General features: G+C 31.4%; 1 protein-coding gene across 2 annotated transcripts; it reads left to right on the top strand.

Moving 5' to 3' along the window:
* Positions 1–1,105: 1,105 nt before the first annotated feature.
* LOC131171866 (putative inactive cadmium/zinc-transporting ATPase HMA3) lies at positions 1,106–11,687 on the top strand. 2 transcript variants are annotated; one of them, XM_058131959.1, is made up of 10 exons: positions 1,106–1,219; positions 1,520–1,758; positions 3,829–4,086; positions 7,643–7,740; positions 8,433–8,688; positions 8,769–8,906; positions 9,157–9,484; positions 9,585–9,787; positions 9,904–10,109; positions 10,265–11,687. In XM_058131959.1, the coding sequence occupies exons 2-10, from the start codon at positions 1,539–1,541 to the stop codon at positions 11,456–11,458; spliced, it is 2,901 nt and encodes a 966-aa protein (XP_057987942.1). In that variant the 5' UTR covers positions 1,106–1,219; positions 1,520–1,538; the 3' UTR covers positions 11,459–11,687. The 2 variants fall into 2 exon arrangements, with proteins under 2 accessions (XP_057987942.1, XP_057987943.1); XM_058131960.1 differs by lacking the exons at positions 1,106–1,219; positions 3,829–4,086 and having other exon boundaries at positions 1,494–1,758.
* Positions 11,688–21,817: the final 10,130 nt, after the last annotated feature.

Here is a 21,817-nt window from a genome sequence, read left to right as displayed (position 1 = left end):
AACTAATAGAATTGCTTATATACGCAGGAGGTAGTTGAGATAAATTCAAGCTTAAATTGTGATTACAGATATTTTACAAGCTAAAGATAATAACTAACAGATCATGTTTAACCGATCATATTCAGGCTAAGAATAATATCCAAAGGGATAAATCACGCAAATAATTTGTCAAAGCCTGATATTCTCTGTCCCAATTTGTCTGAAAGTTTTTAAATAATCCATTGATATTGAGGCCATTTATAAAATTACAAGATTTTGAGTTTGTCTCGATTAAAGCTAATTATATCAAAAGAAATATAATATAAAATTAATTAATTTTAAAATATTATTAATCCACGTTAGTTTAGGATAAGATATTTAATATAAATATAAGACTTGAGTAAATTTACTCCTCTTGATCTAACTTTATAAATGAAATTAAATTTCATTTATTTTTTTAAAGTTTATCATATTTTAATATTGAACCAACTACAAATGTACTTACTTATAAACATTATATATTCATGTTTGGGTGTGAGAGGATATACTGTCCACATAGATTTGAAATAATATTTAAGCTACATATAAAATTTAGATAAATTTTCTTATATAAGATTTGAATATTTTTTTTTTAAAGTGAAGGTAAGTCCTGCCCATTTTTTTTTTATAAATACCATATTACATAAAATTATAATACAATTTACTGAGCAATAATTTTTTACAATTAAAATATTTGAGAAAAAAAATAGTGGTTTTTTATTTTAAAAAATTTTGAAGATAGGATCAAGTTAATTAATTTTTTAGTTTATTTAATTTGAATTTTAAATTTAAAATTTTATAAATTTAGAGATAATTTTAATATTATTAAATTAAAATTTTATTTAATTAAGTGTTAGTGATAATCTGAAGCCAATAAGGAAACCAACTTAATGTCTCTATCGGTTTTGAGCACATATGCCCATAAATATAAACCAAGCATTTTTGCGAATTTACATGCGGGTTCCAATTCTACTTTTTAATTTGATTTAATTCTTTCTTGATTTCTTCGTGAAGTTCTTAACTTCTTTTGGGTTAAATGTCATTCCAGCTACTCTAGGTCAGCCCTCAACTTGTATATATATATATATATATATATATATATATACCTAACGGCCGCCCTTCCCTACACGCATTCTACTTCAGAAACAAAGCTTCAAGAAGAAGAAAAAGTTGGAAAATTAGCTCTTTCTTTTGTTATAAGGTAGTTTTCTTGTCTATCCTCTTTTGGGTTTATATTTCTATGTATTCATAATGTACGCACATGTTCTTGGTAGCTTTTGCTTGGGCTTATATTTCTATGTATTCATAATGTACGCAGATGTTCTTGCTAGCTTTTCCTCTTATACCCTTTCTTGATTTTATTGTTTTCTTTCGCTCTCTCTCTTTTTTTCCCTCTTCTTAGCATGTTTTCCTTGTGTTTCTCTCTCTCTCTCTATATCACACACACATACGCACAAAGTAGGTGTTTTTGATGATCTCAATTTCTTTGCTTTGGGTGCAGAGATTCAGAGGAAAAGAAAATGGCTGGCCAGGACAAAAGAGAGGCGGCTAACAGCAGCAGCAAGAAAAAGTTTCAGAAAAGCTACTTCGATGTGTTAGGGCTTTGCTGCTCTTCAGAAGTTCGTTTGATTGAGAATATCCTCAATTCTCTTGATGGTGTTAAAGAGTTCTCAGTCATTGTCCCAACAAGAACAGTGGTGGTTCTCCATGATGATCTCCTCATTTCTCAGCTTCAAATTGGTAATTAATTTCCTTCTTTCTGCAGATCAGCTAATCTATGGTTTTATGGTAATTTACTGTGGGCATCAAGGGTAAAGCCAGCATACAGCATGTGATTAGTGGTAGGATCGTTCCTTTAATATTAATATTTTTATACCTTAAACACTAAATACTTACAAAATTCATATTCATAATTGTGTTTCTGAAACTAAATTACTTGATAATGGTAAAAAGAAAAATTAGATAAAAGTGAATCTATATGATATCTCTAAGTCATTAATTAGGTAGGATATTGCCTTCGGTGATTGTAATATCAATCAATTGGATGCAAGAAAAAGAAAGCTAAGATTTGATTGCTCTCTGCAATCCTCTTTTAGCTTTCACTATAGCATATATATAACTTTATATCTGTCATGATTAAGTTTTTATTCTGCCGCACACTTTCATTCTTTCACCTGTTTTAATTTAAGTCCTTTGGTCCAATTTATTGTTAGGGTGAATTATTTTTTAACTAATTTTTGTGTATTGTATATCTCACAAATTATATTAATTAATTTTTGAGATTTAATTCAGTCAACTAAATAGTTTATTCGTCCAATTTTAATAGCCACCTAACAATATAGTCTTTCACTTTTGTTTCCTTTCTTTCCCTGTCTCTGTCTTCCATTTCTCTCTCCGTCTCTTTCTTTTTGTTCTTACTTTAATCTCTCTTCATTTCTTCTCTCTCTTTCTATATCATAGATTTATCAACCCATCTAAATTAAACTATTTCAATATAAGGGTGCACCTAATATAAGCTCAATCTCATATGAGGACGTGTTTAATTATTATTAGATTAAAAATTTATATTCGAGATATATGTAAAATTAATTAAAGTATATATATATATATATATATAGAGTACATGAATTTATATGCAAAAATTCAATCTAATGGTGGATAAACTTATTCTCATGTGAACTCGATATCTCTATAAACACACCCTCGATCTAATTCTCTATTTCCATTATTAATTTGTGAACAATCCTATTCTCTCATCATTAATTTCTGAAATGAAGTCAAATGTAAATATAGAGACATCATGATAGAATCAAATCTTAGAGACAATTAATGTAATTTTCAAAATACCAACTTATAAATAATGATAATATCTAAACAATAATTTTAAAACTGCTAACTGTGAAATTTTTAGGCAAAGAACCTATTATCAATTCTGTCAATTAATAGGTTCTTTGTCTAACTGCCTTAATTCTTATATTTATTATTTTTTAACTAATTTTTGTGTATTGTATATCTCACAAATTATATTAATTAATTTTTGAGATTTAATTCAGTCAACTAAATAGTTTATTCGTCCAATTTTAATAGCCACCTAACAATATAGTCTTTCACTTTTGTTTCCTTTCTTTCACTGTGTCTCTGTCTTCCATTTCTCTCTCCATCTCTTTCTTTTTGTTCTTACATTAATCTCTCTTCATTTCTTCTATCTCTTTCTATATCATAGATTTATCAACCCATCTAAATTAAACTATTTCAATATAAGGGTGCACCTAATATAAGCTCAATCTCATATGAGGACGTGTTTAATTATTATTAGATTAAAAATTTATATTCGAGATATATGTAAAATTAATTAAAGTATATATATATATATATATATATAGAGTACATGAATTTATATGCAAAAATTCAATCTAATGGTGGATAAACTTGTTCTCATGTGAACTCGATATCTCTATAAACACACCCTCGATCTAATTCTCTATTTCCATTATTAATTTGTGAACAATCCTATTCTCTCATCATTAATTTCTGAAATGAAGTCAAATGTAAATATAGAGACATCATGATAGAATCAAATCTTAGAGACAATTAATGTAATTTTCAAAATACCAACTTATAAATAATGATAATATCTAAACAATAATTTTAAAACTGCTAACTGTGAAATTTTTAGGCAAAGAACCTATTATCAATTCTGTCAATTAATAGGTTCTTTGTCTAACTGCCTTAATTCTTATATTTATTTTTCTGGGTTTTATAAAATGAATGTTATTGAAAACAAACTAAATAATAATAAATTAATGGCAGTTAAGGCCCTGAACCAAGCAAGGCTAGAAGCAAATGTTAGAGTAAATGGAGACACAAGCTACCAGAAGAAATGGCCAAATCCATTTGCTGTGGCTAGTGGTGTATTGCTTTTGGTGTCTTTGTTGAAGTATGTGTATTATCCTCTTCATTGGGTGGCTCTGGGAGCTGTGGCCGTTGGAATCCCTCTAATCTTGTTGAAAGCCATTGCATCCATCAGGAATTTTAGGTTTGATACAAACATTCTTGTTCTCATTGCAGGTAATTAATATATCCTAATTAAATACTATTTTCATTCATTTTTATCTGTTATTTAAAATTTTTATATAATAATTAAGAAAATAATTAAATTATTTAAATTATATAATTTTTTTTTTAATTTAATTAAATTACTCTTTATCTCACTTAATTATAAAAGAATTTGACGTGATAAGATAAATTATAAAAAATTATAAAAATAATTATTATATTTAGTATAAATAATAGTAAAATTAAAAAAAAATAATTAATACAACTTAATTTTTTCAAGCTTAACAAATAATTTTAAATAAAAAAATTTTAAAAAATAACAGAAAAAAATCAACAAATAGTAATTAATATCTTTTATATATTTCTTTTAATAAAATTATTTATTGTGTTTTCATTATATATATATATATATATATATATATATATATATATATATGTTTGATCGAAATTTAATCTAATATTTAATTTTGATTAGTTATCAATATTTTTAAATTTTAAAATTATTTTTAATTAGCCTCCAGTTTTGAATAATATTATTTAAATCAAGGTAAGGTGGGCGTACTAGAGATATTATAATTATATTAATTAGTATTGTTTTAAACGTCCTTTTCAGGCTGCTTGATTTTGTTTTATTAGAAGTGCATTTGCCACGTTTCCACAAAAGCTTAAATACCTATTTGACACGTAATCACGCCAGTCAATGCTCAGCCATTACATCTCAGCAGCCAACATTTTCTTGCAAACCCATCTTTTATATATATATATATATATATATATATATATATATATATATATATATATATATATATTACTTAATTTTGTCATTAAATTTTTTTATTAATAAATGATTATTAAACTATTATTTTAATTTATTTATATATTTAAAAAAATTACTATTTAATTTTTTTATTTTAGTAAAATTAATTAGTTAATGTTCATATTTTAAAAAATATATTTCAAAATGAAATTAAAAATTTTACTGTATAAATATTAAATATAAATTTATATATTTTTAAATTATTTAAATATTTTTATTCAATTTTCTGAGCCTCTTCTTTGTATTTTCCCTATTAGAAAATAATTATTAGCAAATAATTATTCTAAATTATCGCATTGATTATTTAGAAATTTAGAGAAATTGATTAATCTTTCTAAGCATACACCTTGTACCAATTTATGTCAAAAGATAAAAAATAGTGAGAGAATGAAGGGGAGAAGGGCATGGGTATAGAAAGAAAAAAAAATATGGAAAGAAAAAAATAAGAGAATTAAAGAGAAATGAGGAGAAGGATGGTTAGAATTTTAAGTATAAAAAAATAACAGAGGGATTAAAGAATCAAGGGAATCAAATTATAAAAAATAACTATTGTGTTTTTTATACAGGGCCTAACTAATTAATTTCACTAAAATAGAATACTAAATAATAATTTAATTCGTATTAAAATCTTTTAACTAACAAAAAACTCCATTAAAAATTACATAATTCATGTTATAAACTATTATTGACACTAATAAATTTTACTTTTTTTAATTCATATTAAATAGGCACATATTAAGAAGTTAATAAATAAATTACTATTTCAAAAAGGAAAGTGATATATAATTTAAGACATGAAATTGTGGGATAGAGTAGTTATTATAAAACATTTTAATGTTATGATATATTATATTGTATTTGTTATAAAACATTTTATGCTTATTAGATTTATTGTACTGAGGTCAAAAGAAAAAAAAAAAAATCCTATGTTTAGTAGGTTTTTAATTTTATCAATTTGGTGCTTAAATTTTGATATCAGTGCTTTCAATTTTAGCAATCAGGTCATTTGTACTGAATTTAATTTTTCTACATTTCATGGTAGTGATTTAATTGATTTTTAACTATCAAATTATTAACTTGATGGTTAAAAATTAAGATTAATATAAAAATTGAGAATTAAATTGATATAAAATTTAAATGAATTAAATTGAAAATGTGTGCAAATGTTTTGAATTTTTTTTTTCTAAGGCATGCATTATGATGCTGAAAAACAAAATCTCTAAATTATATTTTATATTAGAAAAAGTAAAATGTCTATTTAGACCCTTAAAGTTATGCTAAATAGTTACATAAGTACTTAAAGTGTTTCAGACTCAATTAAGTCCATTAACTTTTAAAAGAGATTAAATAAGTTCTTCAAATTTTAAAAATAGATCAAATAAGCCATTTTACTATTTTGTGAATAAATAACCATTTTAACTATTAAAAATAGATAAAAAAACTGAATTATAATTTGTTTCTAACATAAAACCAGTTAAGGCTGTGTACGAACAATTTTGCATATCTGATTTGCAACATTTTGGTAGATATCAAATACAGAGCAAATTGATAAGTTGTTATTTATAAAATGGTTCAAGAAGTTTATTTATAAAAGTTTCTTGAACCCATAGAGAAATTTTTTGAATCATTCGACCAAAAATAACTTAATAATCTATTTCAGGAGGCAACAAATACTTACTAGGATCTTGCAAATTAGATATGCAAGATTGCTTATAAGAATTCCGTGGACTAAAAGAATTTCATTCACGATTTTGGCTGGATTTATATTAGATAGAAATTATAGTTTAGTTTTTTATTTTATTTTATTTTTTTTATCTATTTTTTAAAGTTAAATGGATTATTCCCCCCCCAAATAGTAAAATGGTTTATTTGATTTATTTTTTAAATTTAAAAGACTTATTTGTTCTTTTTTAAAATTTGCAGGGTTTGTTTGAACTCCAAATATTTTAAGAACTTATATGACTATTGATCCATAATTTAAGGACCAAAATAACCCTTTTATCTATTTAGAATTTGGGCATTTTAGATAATAGGCATTATACTAAACTAAGGTCTGTTTAGTTATTTCACCTGCCACATATATTGTATTTTGAGGGAAAATAAGATTCAATTTCTTTTTTTTTTTTAATTTTATAAAAATTTTATTGAGCTAAATTAAAATCAGAAAATTGAGATAAAATTATTAGAGGGCTTATTTATATTTTGACATTTTCTTTTTCCAAAAACTTGCCGCAACTTCTGAATGACAAAACATGAGTTTATTGTCTTCACCAAAAACAACAATGCGACAGTCCAATGATCAAGTGTGTTTGCTCACTAATACATGTTAAGAGTAAATCATGTATTATTTTTGACAATTAATCAAGTTAAGAGTCTGTTCCATAATGCAATTGGCTTGAAGTTTAGATATATTTTTATGCACTCGAATTATGACTCGATCTGAAAGTTGTGTTTACGACTTGATTGAAATAAAAAATGAGGTTTGTGCATATTTGTGAGATATTCGGGAAACACATTAGGATTAAAATTTGAGAGTTATGAGTAATTGTATTTTTTTTTTTCCATCTTGCCTATAGACATAAATTCTATGATCGAACCATATAAATACTGAATTATTATTATTATTATTATTATTATTTATGTTATGTGATTGTATAATTATGTATGCACCTTAAATTTACATGCATGCTATAACGCAACAAGTAATGTTAATTTGTCTAACATAATAATTATATGTATTACTTTTGACAGTGATGGGGACAATCGCTATGCATGATTATATTGAAGCAGGAACCATTGTCTTCCTGTTTACTATTGCAGAATGGCTTGAGTCAAGAGCAAGCCACAAGGTATTTTCAGCAACCTATAAACTGTCTAGACATATGCGCATGGTAGCTAGCTGATTTTTTCGGGTAAATTACAATTAAGTCTCTAAGATATAGAAAAAATCATATATCAATCTCTGGTTTGTTTTTTCAGCAATGATTTGATTCTCAAATTAAAATTCCGTTAATTGTTAACTGCTTTTTAATTTGAAATAATTTAGTCCTGAAATTTTATTTTATTAACAAAATAGTCCCTATATGTAAATATTTAGATAGTGGAACTATTTTGTTAATAAAACAATTTCAGGGACTAAATTATTTCAAATTGAAAAGCATTTAATGGTAGGTACTAATTTATTAATGGAATTTAAATTTTAAGAACAAATTATTACTAAAAATAAATTAGAGATTTACTTGTAAGTTTTGTTATAGCTCAAAGACTTAGTTATAATTTACCATATTTACCATATATATCAAAGTGGCAACTAATAGTAGTCATTTCATTTATAGACTAGTAGACAAGTGCTTGTCTAGTAGTGTAAGATATCTACATACCTTTCATTTTCAAATAAAAAAACAAAAGGACATTTAAACTTAAATAAGAGGTGTTCAAGATGGACAAAAATTGATTTACAATAAGATAAATAGAATTGAAATTGCACATTTTTCATTTACAAAATTGGATCTTTAATTGATCTAATGTACAATGTGTCTAGGCTAATGCTGTGATGTCATCATTGATGAGCATAGCTCCACAGAAAGCAGTCATTGCTGAAACTGGAGAAGAAGTGGATGTTCATGAGGTAAAATTAAACACTGTTCTAGCAGTCAAAGCTGGAGAGACTATACCCATTGATGGAATAGTTGTAGATGGCAATTGTGAAGTGGATGAGAAATCTTTAACTGGAGAATCATTCCCAGTTCCCAAACAAAAGGACTCTACTGTATGGGCTGGCACTATCAACCTTAATGGTAATAACATAATCTCTCTTCCCACTGTGTTTTGATGGATTCTAAGGTTTTTCAGGCTGATGGGACTTCATAATTTTCAGGCTACATTAGTTTTAAAACTAGTGCTCTAGCTGAAGATTGTGTGGTAGCTAAAATGGCAAAACTTGTGGAAGAAGCTCAAAGCAGCAAGTCTAAAACTCAAAGATTTATAGACAAAATTTCTCAGTATTATACTCCAGGTTAGTCATTTACTCTTCTGCTATATTATGAATCCAACACATAAATGTGTGAGATTCACTGATTTTATATATGAATCCCACTATATATATTGTATCTTGGATACACGATGGATCGAGTCTAGGTAATAATTTCTTGTTGAAGCTAAGAGATTAGTGAAAGGATAAAAAAAAATAAAATTGTGTTTTCCTCTTGTTTCTTTAAGAAATCAAAGTTCTCATTTTCTGTTGTTTTTTTTGATGTATTTGGCAGGTGTCATAATCATATCAGTTAGCTTTGCAGTTGTTCCTTTGGCATTAAGAGTTCATAACCGTAAGCATTGGTTTCGCTTAGCATTGGTGGTTTTAGTAAGTGCATGCCCATGTGCTCTTATCCTCTCCACACCTGTTGCAACTTTCTGCGCACTTACAAGGGCTGCAACATCTGGTGTTTTGATCAAAGGCGGATCCTATCTCGAAATACTTGCTAAGATCAAGGTAATGGCTTTCGATAAGACTGGAACTATCACAAAAGGTGAATTTGTCGTCACAGATTTCCAATCTCTTTGTGAAGGTGTGAGCATTGATACATTGCTTTATTGGTAAGAACTACTGCTGTGTTTTTTTATTTATTTTTTCTTTTTTTGTACTTTCTTTCTCCTGGAAACTGGGAATTAATTTATGTGTTTGAAAATTGTGTAGGGTATCAAGCATTGAGAGCAAGTCAAGTCATCCAATGGCCGCTGCTCTTGTCGACTATGGAAGGAGTCTTTCAGTAGAGCCAAACCCTGAGAATGTGGTGGATTTTCAGAATTTTCCTGGAGAAGGCATCTATGGAAAGATTGATGAGAAAGAAATTTACATTGGAAATCGAAAGATGGCTCTCAGAGCTGGATGTGGAACAGGTACAAGTCTCACCTCCTTATTGAATGTTGTTCAATTCATTTGCTACTAATTAGTAAACTAGTTAAAATTTGTTTAATCAGGCTTCTAATAAATATATGCTATTTTGAATTCATAGCTCCAGAGCTAGAAAGTGGGGAAATGAAGAGAGGAAAGACCATTGGATATGTGTACTCTGGAGCAACCCCCGCTGGAATTTTCAGCCTCTCTGATGCCTGTAGGACTGGTGTTGCAGAGGCGATCGCAGAGCTAAAGTCATATGGCATTAAAACTGCTATGCTAACAGGAGATAGTCAAGCAGCAGCAATGCACGCTCAAGAACAGGTGCACCTAATTTTCATCTGCTTTGCTTGCCATCATTAATTGAACATTCTAGCAATGTAAAAGTAGCCTCTTATAATCTGCAGTTAATTACCATAAAAGAGTGTGTGTGAATGTTTATTTCAGCTTGCATAAGTTTTGAATGATGCTATGTGCAGCTAGGACATGCTCTTGAAGTAGTCCATGCAGAACTCCTGCCTGAAGACAAGGCAAGGATTTTGGAAACATTTAAGAAGGAAGGACCAACAGCAATGATTGGAGATGGATTAAATGATGCCCCTGCATTGGCTACAGCTGATATTGGTATCTCAATGGGAATTTCAGGTTCAGCACTTGCAACTGAGACAGGACATGTCATTCTTATGTCTAATGACATTAGAAAGGTACCTAAAGCAATCCAGCTTGCAAGAAAAGCTCATAGGAAAGTAATCGAGAATGTCATTCTCTCAATATCTACCAAGTCTGCTATCCTTGCCTTGGCATTTGCTGGTCACCCTCTTGTTTGGGCTGCTGTCCTTACTGATGTCGGCACTTGTCTGCTAGTGATCTTTAACAGCATGCTGCTTTTACGGGGAACCCACCAAAATGGAGGAAAATGCTGCAAATCATTACCTATGGAAAATACTAAGAAATGTGAAAGTGAGCATTCACCTCATCATCAAAAGCCTTGCTGTTCAAACCAAAAGTTTCCAAAAATGTGTAAACCTCAAGACTTGCAAATCTGTGCTTTAATATGCGAGTCAGATGACCCAAATGTGAAATTATCATGTGGGAATAATAGGTGCACAGACTCAGCTGACAGGCTGACGAATGAAATGAAGCATTGTGATCATGGAAGCTGCAAAGCAGTCGACTTAGAGGAGAACAATGCACACAAACATCATGCTTGTTCAGGCTCTCAAAATTTGAGCTCGAGTATGAGACACAACTGTAAAAGTTCAGCAGAAATGCAAGGCAAATGTATAGAAGGAGATGGACAGCACAAGGGAAAGCATTCTCTCCAAAGGCATTATGATCAAGTAACTCACCTTTGTACCTCTAACCATTCTACTGAGATAAAAGAAGGAACCAACAATGGTCATTGCCATTCCAACCACTATGAAGATTATTTAGAAAACACTATTGAATCACACTTCAATCATGGGCCTCACAGTCTCAATCGTGTTATTACGAATTGTTGCCACAGCCACAGCAGCCTTCCTTGCTCTACCATTGATATTCATTCTTATATGAGCTTGGATAAGAGAGAAATTGGGGGTTGTTGCAAGAGCTATATGAAGGAATGTTGTGGTAAGCATGGACAATTTGCAACTGGCTTTGGTGGAGGCTTGTCTGAAATCATCACTGAATAGTATATATATATATATATATATATATATATATATAGAGCTGATTAACATGGAAGAAGAAGAAGATCTACAAAATGTTATTTTAATTTGTCAGGGAAGAATTTAGAAAAATTTTGTGTTATGAAAATGGGATGAACCAATCCAGATCAAATGAAGATGTTTTGAACGATTACAAATGTATATACTAATTTATATCATCATATGGTGCAAGTGGGTCATAATTGGTTATAAATGTTTTCCTGTTTCTTTTCTTCTCTCACCATCTCGTTCATTATGCTCATTAGGTTAAAAGCACAGTGGTCCGAGTACCCATCTTATTGTGCACAAGAACAAAGGTTTAAACATTGGTTTCCCTTTCTTTTTCAAGTGTTCAAAGTCTGAAAAGTTTAGTATATAACGATTGTATGTACAACAATTTTACTATAATCATTATTATGGTAAGTTTTATATAAATTCATTATAATGATCAACAGATCAAAATTTATCTGTATATATACAATGATTATATAAAATAATTTCTCATTAAATTCAGTCTATTTATGCTAATTAAATTGTTGTGTAAGATCAATTACTCAGAACTCTCCTTGTGATGCATAAATACTTCTGCATGATAAAGGAAGGTAAGATTTTTCTGTGATGAAATTTGATTTTGGTGAAATTCATTTCAAATTACTTAAAAAAACAATTTATTAATTATCTAATTTTTTGAAAGCAAATTTGGAATATATAAGTCCAATAAATTAAACTAATTAATAATAAGTGCTATAAAACTTCACAAATTGAAAAATTAGTAATGATAATAATATCACTAATAAATTTTAATTCAGTAGTATTAAAATAAAAATAAATATCATAATATTTTTAATGTTATAATAATTAAAATTAAATAAAGAAATTAATAATGTATTGTAACAAAATTTTGTTGAATTGATACATTGGCAAGTAATTATGGATGCATATAATATAGGTTGAACCATTTATATATTTTTATTAATTTATATGATTTATAATGTTGACTGTATTGCAAGTTTTTCTTTTTTTTTTAATATGATAGATGCATTGAAAGCCCAGATGTTGTTCTCCTCTCTGGTGGGTTATCGATGCAGATGTAGGAATTGGATCTGCAAGGAAGAAGAACACCGATGACCACCGCTCCAATACCTAAGTCAATAATGGGAACTGGATAATAGAATATATGTAAAACTAAAAAATATGCGTACTTGATGGCCCTTATATAGGCCTTTGATGCGATTTCCTATTAGGATTAAGAGTTTGTGGTTGAGTAGGATTAGGAGTCTATTAGTTGGGTGGGACTCTGTCAATAGCGGATATCTCGGGATCCTTATCCTTGAATGTGATCCGAGTATCATTGGTATAGTTAGGTGAGGAACACTCTTATCTCGGTGTCTAGGTGTAGTCTGTTAGTGGTATGCCCTAGAGCAATGCCTTTGTGTTGTGCATTGTAAATAATTATTCCCATATAATGGCAAATGATTGATTTCTCTTATATTTGAATGGTTCAAATATTATAAAGAAATGTCATTTAATGACTTGTTAGATGTTCTATTCTTAAGTTGTCAAGGATATGAGAGATAAAACATTCTAGTACAAGCATTATAAATTAGTTTCACAATCTAAGATACTTTATTGGACATGACTTATCTAGAAAGATTGTCACTTATATTTATTTCCATGATTAGTATAAGATACTAATGAGATGGAATGGTGAGTCTCATGCCATATAACAAATATGGTGGGCACTTATATGATAAATAGGCAGAACTAGTGACACAAGATGACTTATACATGGAGTTTACTCTTGTCAATATAAAGTCAACTAGATCATAATAGTGCATATAATTCCTTAACCTGAGATAACACAGTTTTCTTATATATAGTTGGTTTGAGTTTGATACTACTTTCATACATATATTATGTATGGGTATATAGGCATGTGTTGGCTTCGACTAGTTATATATGGAAATAAGTGTTAATCAAGATAGGATCTGTTACCCTAAGTAAATGGGGATAAAATCTTATGTCCATTTAATTGTTCTTGATGATTCAAGTTCCTGGTCAGGACAGATAGACTTAGTAAAAAAAGAGTTTCTGATAGGAAAGTCTTATTAATCAAGAATTAGAATTAAAAGAAGGATATATGATTCCAAGCATAAGAGATTGACATGGAACCATGACTCTAGCTAGAATCGAGATTTTGTAACAGAGAGATTTTAATGCAAGGTACGTATGATCAAGGTTCATGAATTGGAGAATTAATTCAGAACTAATTAGATAGTCATAGCACATTATACTAGATGTCAATTATAACTTATGAAAACTTGGATGAAAGGGAAATTTCATTTGAGTTTGGAATGATTTCAATAATATTAAGTAATTAATATTATTCTCATTGCCAATTAGTAATGAATCTAGTAAGTCACACACATAAGAGCTACTTGATCAAAATAAGAATTAATTTGATTAATTAATTAAATGATTTAATTAATTAATTGAATTAACAAATTTAGTTTGCAATTAGATTGTAAAGTCCTAGCATGACTTGAAACTAAATTTACCCATGGAAGTATTTAAGTTAATATTTAAAGTGTTCATATAAACTTGATTAAATTTGGCATAAAGGAAGAAATCAAATTTTGACAAGTTTGAGTTTTCAAATTTTGATCCTTTGACTTGATCAAATGCTTACTTGGATTATGTTTGACTTGGTAAAAAATGGGAGGAAAATTTAATTAATTAATAGTTAATTAAAATTAATTGGTGTTTAGAACACTAATTAATTAAGTTTAATTTTCTTAATTAAGATTAAGAGCTTGACATGTGAAACAATAGGAATTAGAAAACTTAATTGTTGAGTGAATCAAAATTGGGCACTTTTCATATTAAATTTTAATTAAGAAAATTAACTAAAAACATAAAAGGGAGAAAGAGACAAAAATTATCATCTTCCTCCCTTTATGGCCGAACCAACTTTCCTCCATGGAAGAGATTTTCTTTCTTCTTGCTTTCTTGATTCAAGGTGTTTAAGTGTTAAACACTTGAATTAAAACTTGAGAAAAAGTTTCTCACTACTTCCATAACCTAGAATCCAAGAAAAAACTCCTCTTTCTTCCATTCTCCATTTGGTCGAATTATAGGAGAGGAAATTCAAGGAGCTTGGCTTGGTTAAGGTGCTTTGATTAAGAGGCTTATGTGGACAAGCTAAAGAGCCAATATATGAGGGCATTACTACCCGAATTAGGTGGTTAGAATGTAATTCTGTACCTTAGGGGTAAGAATTCTCCAAAACCCTAACTTGACAAGTTTGGGAATTTAGTTTCTAAATGGCAAATTAGGCATGTTAGCAATTGATTGGGACCTAAACTAAGTATTTTGCAATAGAATAAATGGTTTATATGTTGCATGAAACTTAGGGTTGAAAAATTTTTCAGATTACTAATCTTGCACCTATTAGTGAATTTCAAAGTTTGGTGCAATTTTCCTACATAGTCTGGCTCGGACTGCTCCTTACCCGTATACTTGGTTATCCGTTACTCGTCTTATGGTATTATTTTAATGGTTGTAATATCATTAGTCCCCCCATAGGTATCTGAGTCTTTAGGCTCAGTGATATTTATTACTTTATGTTGTTCATCTTCTCTGCTGGTTGCTTAGGTGTCATTAGACGAGAGGAGGGATTTTAAAGGTTTTGAAATGTCTTATCATTTGGGGAGCCATGTACTAATCATGTTAGTACGACGTTCCAAGAACCTTTTTTGGAGTTTCAAGGAGTTCTCGCATTTATGGCTTCTACTATATATACTAGATGCCAAACCTTGTTAAATTTTTGTATCTTTTATTGTTTTCTTTCTTCTTGCTGTCTTTGTATTTTCATTTTTCGCTGGAGATTTTGGCTTGCTTTCCTTGTCAATGGGTTTTTAAGGTAATCTTTTATTTATTTACCCTGTTTTGCTCTTTCTTCATTCTTTTAATCTTCCAATGGATGCTCAAATCCCAAACCTAAGTTAAGACACAATGAAGGATTCATTCAACCTAGCTACTCTGCCTGAGAGGCACTTTTGGCTGGAGAGGGAAATCTTTAGCAATTTGCAGATCAAATGGAGGCTATGACTGGGGTTGTTGAGAAAGAAAAACAAACTATTAGGCCTACTACTTTGGCTCTATTAAGATCTAGGCTTGCAGCTCCTCGTTATAGCTGGAAAGAGTGGACATTTGTTAAAGAGGCCTATGGAGTTGGTATGCTATCCAGTATCTTATAAAGGGATGAGATCCAAAAGATTTCGTACGAGAACCATCTGCTACCTTACGCACTTGCTTATAAGCCAAAAGAACATATGAGGGCGAATGATATAATTACTCGAGATAACATTATTATAATCTACGAAGAGCAGCTTAAGGCGAGAGTCTAATTTCCACTAGATCCATTCTTTGTTAAGGTTCTTCAGTTTCATAATTCTCTTTCCTAAATTCATCCTAATAATTAGGGAGCATTGGTGGCATTTCTTGTGGTTTGTCAAGAGAAGAACCTATTAACACTGCTAAGGCATTTCTAAATTTTCACAAATTCTTCTCTTGTGAGAACGCCTACTTTTGTTACTTTACTGCAAAATCTAATTTTTCGCTTTTCACCAAGTTTCTGTCTTCTTTGAAGCATTGGAAGAGAAGCTTTTTTATACTCACCATGGAAGAGGGGCGGCGCTGGGAGCACTAGGAGTGCTTTTTGCTATATTGGATATTGAAGCCTACCAAACATGAAGGGAAGCAAATTCTAAGTAAGAATGACTACATTATAATTAAGGAGTTGGAGAAAAAATGTAAATTTGAAGAGTATCAAATTGATATGTTGGTTTGCTATTATGTGGATTAGCTTGCCATTATTATTAGGATGAATGAAACTGGGCCCAATGTAGGGGAGGTTTCTTGGTTTAGTGTCGGGGACACAACAGCCTCACTAAAAGAGGGTAAACCCAAGAATTTTACTCTTTATATCTTGTTGGACTTATGAATTTCCTTTTTTGTTTGTAAGTATGGCTGGGGGAGGGTATGATTCTCTAAAGCTGATATTCGCTTAGAGGAAAAAGGAGAGAGAAGGGGGAATGAATGTCGAGCCGGCTCCGAAAAGGGCAACTCCAGTGGCTGTGGTTACTAAGCCAATTGTTACTGAGCCCGTGATACTTCCTCCTCCTCCTACCGCAAACACAGCTGTGACTCCAAGTGGCAGTGGAATTGATGTTGTTTTGAGGAGATAGAACCAAGTGGCTGAGAATCATTGGTTAGCTGAGTTGCTTGGGTGAAAGCTGACCCTTCCTAGTTACTAGGCTCAACTCGATCTTGAAAGCAATCGTGATGTGCTTATTCTTTAATGAGTTTAAATTTGGAGGCAGTGATAGTTACTAATCTCGTGTTAGAGCATTTAAAAAGTCTCCAGGATAGCTATGGTGAGCTCCAAACTAGCTGCAATGCCTTAGAGTTCATGGTGGAGGAGAGAGACGATCAAATTAAACAACTTCAGTCTGACCTTGGGGAATCCAACAAGCGAGTTGATAAACTTAACGCTGAGTTATCTGCTGCTAAGAGTCACCATCAGGTTGAGTTTGGATGAGCGAATATTAAAGTTCAAGAGCTAATGACATAGGTGAAATCCTCAGATGAAAGGTTGGTTGACTTATACATGGACCTGCAAGCAACCATTATCTCTGAGTTGTCAAAACAACAACTAGGTGTAGACTTTGAGTTGATAAAGGAGATTGTCCCTCATTAGCGTAATTTTGTAGAGGGGGAGGAAGAGGGAGGTGAGGACAGGGAGGAGGAAGATGATGATGCTCCTCCTCAAAATGAGTGAAGCAAGGGCAAATGTGCCTTTAAAACTTATGTTTACTTGTAATTTGTATTGCTTTAATGATATGGATTTGTGTTTTCAGTTAATTTGTGTTTTTGTGTTACATGCTTAATTGTTACATGTTTTAGAAACTATGGTATTATTTTGAAAGTCTCTGATGAACACTCATCACTAAGGCTTTAGAGCTTAGACAAAAGTATTTTTAGGTATTTCACCAAACATTTAAAAGGACTGAACTCCAAGTAACTAGATAAAGAAAATACTTAGGTTTTTCTAAAGAATGACATCCAAGTAACATTAAAATACTTAGAATTTTTCAAACTGATGTCTCAGTACTTACCTGAGAACTTTTTGTATAGCTTGTGCTTCTGAGTTTGTCCATTCATTCTTCTTTGCATTTTGCATTGGTTGCCTTCTATTGGCTTGTCGACGCTTTATTAGTGGACATGTACCTTGAATGGCTTGTTAATGCTTTATTAGCAGACGTGTGCCATGGATGGCTTGTCAATGCTTTACTAGCAGATGTGCGCCATGGATGACTTGTAAATGCTTTATTAGCGAACGTGTGCCATGGATAGCTTGTTAACGCTTTATTATGAAATTTGTGCCATGGATGGCTTATCAAAGCTTTACTAATGGACATGTGCCACAGATGGCTTGTCGACGCCTCACGAGCGAACGTGTGCCTTATATGGCTTGTCAACACTTATTAATGGATGTATGCCTTTGATATTTCTACAATAATGTTGCTAACAATTTTTAAGGTAAAAGTACTATCTTTATTGAAAAATAGAAAAGGCTGCTTACATAAATTGTTGTATAGATTTAGCTTATTGATAGTACTTCTTAAGATTGTTGATGTTTCATGCTTATGGGAGCTATTTGCCTTTCATATCTATAAGCTTATAAGCTTCGGGGCAAATGAATTTTGTGACAGAGTATGGGGCTTCCCAATTTTGGCCAAGTTTGGCTGTGCCAACTCTGCTTTTCTCTAGCTAGCCCTTTTTATTACTAGATTGCCCACACAGAAAGCACATCCTTTCACTTTTGTATTGAACATTCGAGCCATTTTTTGTCTGCACGCTGCCATATGAATGAAGGCTTTTTCCCTTTGAGCTTCTAATTGGTCGAGGGTGAATTTAAGGTATTCTTTATTGGTTGCTGCTTCTGGGTTTTCCACTTTTGTTGTCAGGGCATGGAATTCTGCTGGGATCATTGCTTCGACTCCATTAGTTAGGGAGAAAGGTGTCTCGCCCGTGCCTGATCTTATTGTAGTTTAGTAGGCCTATAGGACATTAGGGAGTTTATCTAGCCACTTACCTTTTGCTTTATCCAACCACTTCTTTAATCATTATACAATGGTTCTGTTAGTTACTTGGGTCATCCCATTGGATTGTAGGTGGTGGACTAATGTGAAATGGAGGTTGATTTGAAAATTTAAACAGAATCCTTGAAATTTTTTAGACTCGAATGAGGTGCCATTGTCAGTGATTATCACATTTAGTACACCAAATCTTGCTAGAATATTGGTCTTGATAAAAGTGATGGCCTTCTTTGCTATGATCTTTGGTGTTGTCTTAGCTTTTGCTCACTTTGTGAAGTGATCAATTGCTACTATCATATACTTACATTGTCCTGAGGCTTTTGGGAAAGGGCCAATAATATCTATCCCCCCATTGGTGGAATAGCCATGGGCTACCAATGGCAGCTAATCTCTCTGCGGGCTGGTGGGGATTGTGATCAAACTCTTAGAAATTCAAACATGCTCAAACCAGCTACTTGGCATCTTCAACCACTATTGCAAATATAGTTCTTGTTGAAAAGCCTTTTTAGCTATTGTCCTGGCACCTTCATGACTACTACAAATCTATTCATGGAATTCTTTTAGAGTTTGAATTCCCTCCTCAGAGATGATGCATTTGAGCTAGGGTTGTAAATAAAATCTATGATAGAGCCAACTGTTAATAATTCCATATCCCGATGCTTTTTTGACTATTTTGCCTGCTTCTATTGGATCTTAGGGAAAGGTTCCCTCAGTTAGGTAATAAAAGATTAGGCTCATCCATGTTTCTCTAATGTCAATAGGGAACGCCTCATCTTGGTTGACTGTCGGGCATTGTATCTCTTCAAAAGGGATTAGGCGAGTTAAATGTTACTCACCTACTGCTGCAAGTTTAGTTAGGCTATTTGCTTCATTGTTTTCCTCCCTAGCAACTTGCACAACTTCAATCCCCCCCTCCTTTAGCCTATGCATCAGCTGAGAACTGGAGGACCCATTCCTCATATTTAGCCAGATTTTAGTCTTTCACTTGGAAATTGCCTTGGCATTGATTAACCATGAGTTGCGAGTCAGAATGTATGGTCACATGCATTGCCCTTACTTCCTTTAGAATCCACAATGAAATTAACAGTGCCTCATACTCGGCTAGTTATTGGTGGCCTTAAATATTAACTTGGCTGCATATTAGAGTTTGACTTTGTAGGGTCATTCGAGTATAACACTGATGCCTGCTCCTTCTAAACTAGTTGCAGCATCTACCCAAACATTCCATTCTTGCTTCAGTTATTGTTTTAAGCTAGGAACTAGTACACGCTCTGCTATAAAATTGGCTAGGGCCTGTGCCCTGAGTGCTGGTTTAGGGCCATACCGAACATCATATGCCCCTAAATAAGTTACCCATTCTGTGATTCGCCTGACGGCCTCTGGTGGGTGTAGGATTTTTCTAAGTGGATAGTTACTTTGAACTTCTACTGTATGAGCTTTGAAGTATGACCTGAGTTTTTTGGCAACTGAAAAAACTGCAAAGGCTAACTTCTCTAGAGCTGAGTAATTGCATTCTCCTCTTTTTAGTACTTGGCTTATGTAGTAGATGGGATATTGCTCGCTTTGTTCTTCCTTGACCAGCACTGAACTAATAGTTTCATTAGTTATAAACAAGTATAAACACTACAAGAAATTAAAAAAATAGCTACTAAATTTACCAACTAAATATCATTATATTTAGTAGGTAATTTCAATTACCGACTAACTCTTAGATTAACAGTAATTGATTGTCGCTACCAATTACCGACTAATTATTTTTGTCGGTAATTACCTATTAAAAATATTGTCGGTAATATGAAAATTTTAATCGATAATTTTGTCGCCAAGCCATAAGGTAGAAAAGGATTTAGCTACTTTTTGTCTACTAACATTTAGTCGATAATTACCTGCTAACCATATAGTCGGTAATATGTAGATTTTAGTCGGTAATTTTGTAGCCAAACCTTATTATAGGAAGGGAGTTAGCTACTTTTTGCCTATAGATATTTAGTCGATAATTACCTACTAAAATTATAGTTGGAAATACGCAAGATGTAGATGATAATTTTGTTGCCAAACTTTACGGTAGAATGAAAGTTAGCTACTATTTACAACTAAAAGTTAGTTGGTAATTACCTACTAAGATTATAGTCGGTAATATGTAAATATGAGTCGGCTTTTACCTACGAATTATATAGTCGATACTATGCAAAATTTAGTCGGTACGGAATGGGAATTACCTACTATTTGCTATCTTAAATTTAGTCGGTAATATTTTTAATTATTTAAAATTTATTTACTTACAAAAGGGATAATAGCTAAATTTTATACATCGTTTTTATGCATATTAATTGTAACATCCTCATTTTCGTAGTCCGTACATTCTACTGTTCCAACGGCTAATGTCTGCCCCGAAAAGTCAGAATGTCTGGAACTACACTTCAGTGATAATGAATAGACATATAATGATGAAATAAATAAGAAGAAAATGCAAGAAAAATCAAAGACAAATGAAAGAGAGAAAATGAAGCTAAGTTAAACGAGCCGACACCACAGCGATGGGTGATCGCACTGGGAAGGCCGTTCCCGACCCCAGGACCGTGGGAAACCCTCAGAATTAATTCCGAGATGTAAGTAAAGGTCTATTGAAATATAATTGACACTATAATTATTAAAGAAAAATTAATAAATTAGTACAAAGAAAAACAAAAAAAATCTAGAAACAGACAAAAATCGGTGTTACCGAAAAATCAGGAATATAACCCGAAGTGGGGTATTTTGGTTATTTGACACCTAGAATCGCCTTTTGACCTCAATTTTCATTAAAAATAAATGATATTACACTTAGAGAATGTCATGAAAAATTAAATTGTGATACATTATAAGAATAGTGAAAGAAATGGGGGATAAAATCCAATTTATGAAACTTTGAATAATTAACATTAAAATCCAAGTTAGTGCTCTACTAACTCTTAATTTGGGACACTTAAATATTCCTTTGGGACAGCAGAACCATCATCTTCCACCTTGAGAAATAACTAGCCAAGAGAAATGAAGTTCACCATGGAAATCACCATGGATGCCCCACATGCAACCTCCATGGGTGCATGATCAAGCCACCATTTCTACTTAGTTCTTTCATTAAAGCTTGCACACACACCTTGGGCAGTATGTTGGAAGCAAAAAGAAGAGCATTTGATGA

Source organism: Hevea brasiliensis, chromosome 13 (genome assembly GCF_030052815.1).
Source record: "Hevea brasiliensis isolate MT/VB/25A 57/8 chromosome 13, ASM3005281v1, whole genome shotgun sequence".
Taxonomy (NCBI): Eukaryota; Viridiplantae; Streptophyta; class Magnoliopsida; order Malpighiales; family Euphorbiaceae; genus Hevea; species Hevea brasiliensis.
This window is presented reverse-complemented; position numbering and strand designations above follow the sequence as displayed.

Excerpts from the sequence above, each read along its gene's own strand:
- LOC131171866 (XM_058131959.1), top strand. The coding sequence starts at position 1,539 with ATGGCTGGCCAGGACAAAAGAGAGGCGGCTAACAGCAGCAGCAAGAAA. Across the intron at positions 4,087-7,642 it reads CATTCTTGTTCTCATTGCAG|TGATGGGGACAATCGCTATG; the intron begins GTAATTAATATA and ends TACTTTTGACAG. Across the intron at positions 8,907-9,156 it reads TTCTCAGTATTATACTCCAG|GTGTCATAATCATATCAGTT; the intron begins GTTAGTCATTTA and ends TGTATTTGGCAG.